Below are 5,396 nucleotides of genomic sequence, written 5' to 3'. Positions count from 1 at the left end.
AGTTACTAGTAGTTGATCGATGCTCACAATGAGTATCAACAAATAGTTGTTACATTGTGCTTGACAATTCCGTGGACCGTCTTCACGGGCATCTCCTGTGTAGTTGAATTTTGTCAATGAGCATGACGGAGGTATTCCCTTGATTTTGTGCTGGAGTGGGATCCATTCTTGATGTTTCCTTGAAGACAATCGATTGGCGGGAGTCTTAATGTAATAATTTTCCTCCGTCAATGTCGTAAACGTTCCTTTAATCTAAAAGAAATGTGCAGGCGTTAGTATGGTTGCGTCATTTAAGTCTGACGAAATGAAGCTTAACGGGCGTAAATTTAAGATAACTTCGATTTCGATAACGAATGTGGTCTACTTCTTCGTATGCGAAGAGCAGTTCGCCCACGTTTCGTCTAAAATGATGTTTGAAAGATTTGACTGCAATTTCCCCCCAGACCTCTAAAATAAGGTAACAGGGGATGATAGAAAGGTCATGAGATTTTACAATCTGCAGCGAAATCATGGCTCTTCGCCTTATACTCGTCCGACTCGAGCAAGGCATACAGTTTCTTTAGCTGGGTATTAGCCCCGACGAAGTTGGTTCCATTATCAGAATAAACGTGAGTGGGAATAGTTTTCAACTTACAAACCGCCGGAAAGCGGCCAAAAAGGCATCTGTAGTCAGATCGCTGACTAATTCGATGTGTACAGTCTGGATAGTCATGCAGAGGAAGATGCACCCGTATGTTTTAACGCGACCTTTATTACGGTACTTCTTTTCTTTCGCGTAGATTGGACCGAAGAAATCTACTCGGACGTGGGAGAATGCAGTGGCTTCCTGCACTCGCGAGCTTGATGAATTCCCCATTTTATACTGGATGCCGGATGCACGGAATCGAATGCCATGGACGCAATGACGCACGATTCTTCGCACTTGATTCTTACCGTCGAGGAATCAAAAACGTTGTCGAAGGGCATAGAGGGTAGTCTGTATACCGGCGTGAAAGTTTTGTTCATGGAGCTTTCGGATGAGATCGGTGACGTGGTGATGTGAGGGCAATAATGACGGACATCTATCGTGGAAACTTAAATTTGCGTTCCGCACTCGACCCCCCACTAAATTAAACCTTCTTCGTCAAGAATCGGATTTAACGCGACGAGCCTTGCGCTCTTGACTCCCCCCGCTGTTTTCACCCTTCTCTTTCGGCGTGACATTGTAAGTCTTGCACGATTTTTAAAAAACGCGTCGTTCCGTTTCAGTTATTTCTGCGGTAGACAATTCTCCCTTATATGAGTTAGTTCTAAGCCATCGTTAGCATCGAGTTACAATTTTTAATAATCGCGTGTAACTAGAGAATCGCTGAAATATGCTTCTTGATTCAATTCACGTCGTTAATACCGATAATCTTTTTACGTCCGGCAATTAACACTAGAACTACCAGACCAGTCAAAATGACTGGTCGCGCAACTTCATTATTTAATTCCCACCTCACGTTACATTTTTTTCTCAAAATTATATGATGACTTTTCTAGATATAAAGAATGGTTTGTAAAAATAATTTTTATTTTTTTATAACTTAAACAGAATTCGAATAAATTTTGGCATTTGCTACTTCTACCAATACCAGTCATTTTGACTGGTACTTCTTAAATTCGACATAAATCTGAAAATATCTGTTTTTTGAAATCAACACCGTCGATAAGATATTTAGACGAATGTATTATTCTTTGTTGTAATATTTTCTCTCATGTGACTGCTTATCTGGCGATAATACATAGTGATATAATCGTTGCCGTAGTGTATCGAAATAATAGAATCGATGTAGTTTTACGCGATCATTCTTTATTCCATAGTCGTGGGAATAGCATCTATTTTTTTAGTTATATAGCGATTTTTTGTAATCCATAAAAAATGGCAAAACGTATAAAAACTTCTGATTTGCTGCGAAAAATAAACAATATTTCAATGGAAGCTTCTGATATCGAGGATGAAGAAAGTGACCAAGAAGATATTGAAACAGTTTATAGTGGTAATAATGATGAGTTTGATGAGTTTGAAGATCATGAAGAAGTTCGAGAGTCCTCGGACAGTGAATTAGAAAATATTTTGAATTTACGGAAAAAAAATATAGCGTAAAATCCGGATCTAGAAGATGGCCGCTCCAAGTATTTTATAACATTTTAGATTTAGCTGGCATAAATGCCTGGATCTTATATAAGGAAACCACAGGTGAGAAAATATCTAGCCAAGACTTCTTGTTTCAACTAGCAAATGAACTTGCCATTGAATATGTACAATCAAAAATCAAGCAACAAGAAACTACTGCTCCAAGTACATCAACGAGTTCACCTTCTTCACGTAAATGGTGTCAAATAGGGTTTTGCAATAATAATAAGACTACTGTCATTTGTAATTTATGTAAAAAATATGTTTGCAAACAATGCACTACAAAGATAAATTACTTTTGTAAGAAATGTGACGAATCATAATCAGGTAAATAACAATCATTTAAATATTTTATATTAAAAATAATTTTTTTTCTATTTCAGATTCTATTACATTTTTAATAATAAAATACTTCTTATATTTACTTTATTGTATGTTTATTTTCTTCTTTTTGTTTCTAAAAGTTCTATTTATACTTGTTAGTATCATTAAAAATGTTGTTATTATAATTAAATTATTATATTTTTAAAAATTGTCATCATGTAGATGTATTTCCATACCCTTATATTCATTCTATATGATAATATAAAACAAAACAATAAAAAAATTCTTCTGTTTTTACGATTATAAATGATATATACTTCTTGGTAGAAGTAGCATTGTTTTTTTTCCGGTAGTTCTAGTGTCAAACAAATTCCCTTTCCATGCATCGTTCTTTTAGGAACTCGCGCGGAAGCATTCTCCTTGATAAAGCGTCCGCTGGGTTGTCTCCGGATCGCACACGTTGTCATGTGATACCTACACAGATTTCTTGTATTTCGCGCACGAGTCATATGACTCGGCCACCGGGCCTCTGGAATGCCCGGGCGGCCGGCCCCGTTATCAGCATGAGTAGACTAAACATCCTCCTGGTGCTCGATTACGATGGAAGGGCAAGGGAAGGTGCTATCCATCGCTGCCTTCGCGTCAGCGACGATCATTCTCTGTCGGGCTTCTTAATTGTAAAGACGTAAATAAATCGGAAGTATTTTAATCAACGCTTTTAGTTCGATTATTTACTTGCCTATCCGAACCAAAGAAATCCGTTATCGTTATTTTCTTGCGTATTCGTAATTCTCTATTTCGGACGCTTGTAACATAACTCACGCGATTTGCCGAGTATATTTTTAACGTATTGGAGTCTCTTTTCAGCCAACCCAGTACAATCATCGAATCGGACTTCTCTATATAATCGCGCGAGTGTTAATGCTCCGCATAACTCTAAACGTGGTATAGTGGTATCCTTAAGGGAAGCCACACGACCTTTCGCGCAAAGTAGACGTACATATGAGTTACCGAATTTATCTCGCGATCTTACATATAAGCAGCCGCCGTAACCAGATTGACTTGCATCGCAAAACCATGCACTTGCACGTCAATCGGCTCGTCGAGTGTAATGCGTCTTTCTATCGTTAAACTGTCAATTAATGTCCATTATTCTGCGAACGTTATCCACGAGGTATGTAACGTATTGGGTACCGATTCATCCCAGTCGACGTGTGTTTTCCAGCAGTCTTGGATGAAGATTTTGGCTGTTAGAATGACGGGTCCTAGAAGTTCGAGTGGATCAAAGATCTTTGCGACTTCGGATAAAATTCGTCGCTTGGTAATTCTTTCGCGAATATCTACTGGCGCGACGGAGTAAATTAAACAATCATGATGTGCGTTCCATGAAATACCGAGTGTCTTTAAAATAGGATTTTCCCCAGAGCAGAGCTCGACATCGATGTTTTTTATGTCTAAATTTTCGAGTACCGGTCGGAAGTTAGACGCCCACTGTCGTATATTAAAACCGCCTCGTTTTAATATTTCAATAGTTTGATCGCGTATCTTTCCGAGGGTTTCGACATTATCAGTTCCCGTAATGAGGTCGTCTACGTATAGATCGCGGTTAAGTATTTCGGCTCCGAGTGGATAATTAGCACCTTCATCCTTCGCGAGTTGTTTGATGGTTCGTATGGCAAGAAACGGTGCTGACGCTATTCCGAATGTTACCGTATTAAGTTCGACCGTGCGAATCTGTTCGTTATGCCACCAAAATATCCGTTGATATTGGCGATCGTCTGGATGAATCCATATTTGCCGATACATTTTCTCAATATCCGCGTTCAATACGTACTGATACGTTCGGAATCTTAACAAGAGTTTTACTAACGTGTCTTGTATTATACGTCCAATTAATAAGGTACTGTTGAGAGGAAGTCTCTTATCATTTTCGCGGAGGCGTTGAATACGACTCGTACCTTGGTTGTCGTGTTGGCTGATTTAATGACCGCATGGTGGGGAAGATAACAAATTCCTATAGGTTCGTTTTTGACGATCGACATATGTCTTAAATCGATGTATTTATGTGTAATCTGTTCATATTCCTTCCGGAGTTCGATATTCGCGTGTAATTTCTTCCGGAGATTATGGAACTGACTATACCGCGTAGGTGACTGTAATCGTGTCTTTCTTCGCCGAAGGGAACACGCACGATATATCTTCACGATTCATAGTGTTTCGCAACTTAGACATAATGACTTTGCCTTCTATTTTGTTTACTGAATCCGATCGCGTTATCTTAGGAACGATGAGTAGCGAAAAGTTCCGCCTATATTTATCGTCTAATGACCGAAGATCGCGCTCTCTAAAGTTACTAGAAGGTTAGGGAACCACGCTAACAGGAAGTAATTACTAGTTTGTACGTCGCCGTTGATAATTGTTCAATAAAGAAAAGCAAGTCGCAAAGAAAATTTAGTCTAGTTTTATTTTTACTATGTAGAAACCCTCTACACGTCACGGCGTCTTCGATTTCTAATCGACCGTTCAGATAAAGGAATGCGGCGTGACGGTGGGGCCGCCAAAATGTTATCGTTATTTGTACAAGGATAAAGCGATTTCCGCGTGATTGAGAAATAACTATTTCATGAATCTATACGTTTCTACCGTTGATATTAATAATTAAGTTATTCATATATCGATTCAAAGCTTAATATGAAATTTCTTACAAATGATGAATAAATGAATAATGATATTAGAAATTGCAAACTTCTACTGGATTCGAAGGCGCAGTTTCACTTGAAATATATGTTAATGAACAAAGGTGTGTACGCATAAGCGCACACACGGATAATTGAAACTACTTATCTCGTTTCTAGATCTTTCGTGATGATGGGTGAGCTGGGCGATGAAGATGTTCGCAAGATAGCGGACTTTCTCG

General features: G+C 38.6%; 1 protein-coding gene and 1 long non-coding RNA gene across 2 annotated transcripts; one reads left to right on the top strand and one right to left on the bottom strand.

Annotated features, from left to right (window-relative positions):
* The first annotated feature begins 1,410 nt into the window (after positions 1–1,410).
* On the top strand, positions 1,411–2,762 carry LOC149031847 (uncharacterized). Its single transcript, XR_016177267.1, has 2 exons — positions 1,411–2,482; positions 2,539–2,762. It is a non-coding gene; the product is annotated as an uncharacterized LOC149031847 (long non-coding RNA).
* Positions 2,763–3,628: 866 nt separating this feature from the next.
* LOC149031846 (uncharacterized) lies at positions 3,629–4,285 on the bottom strand. The gene has a single exon (XM_089174492.1). It carries the CDS (start codon positions 4,283–4,285, stop codon positions 3,629–3,631), a length of 657 nt encoding a protein of 218 aa, XP_089030618.1.
* Between the last annotated feature and the right edge of the window lie 1,111 nt (positions 4,286–5,396).

Source organism: Polistes dominula, unplaced genomic scaffold (assembly GCF_049000335.1).
Source record: "Polistes dominula isolate Pdom_NZ unplaced genomic scaffold, Pdom_raw_medaka contig_68, whole genome shotgun sequence".
Lineage (NCBI taxonomy): Eukaryota > Metazoa > Arthropoda > Insecta > Hymenoptera > Vespidae > Polistes > Polistes dominula.
This window is presented reverse-complemented; position numbering and strand designations above follow the sequence as displayed.

Bases quoted from the DNA above. Each gene is read 5' to 3' on its own strand.
- LOC149031846 (XM_089174492.1), bottom strand. From the start codon at position 4,285: ATGTATCGGCAAATATGGATTCATCCAGACGATCGCCAATATCAACGG.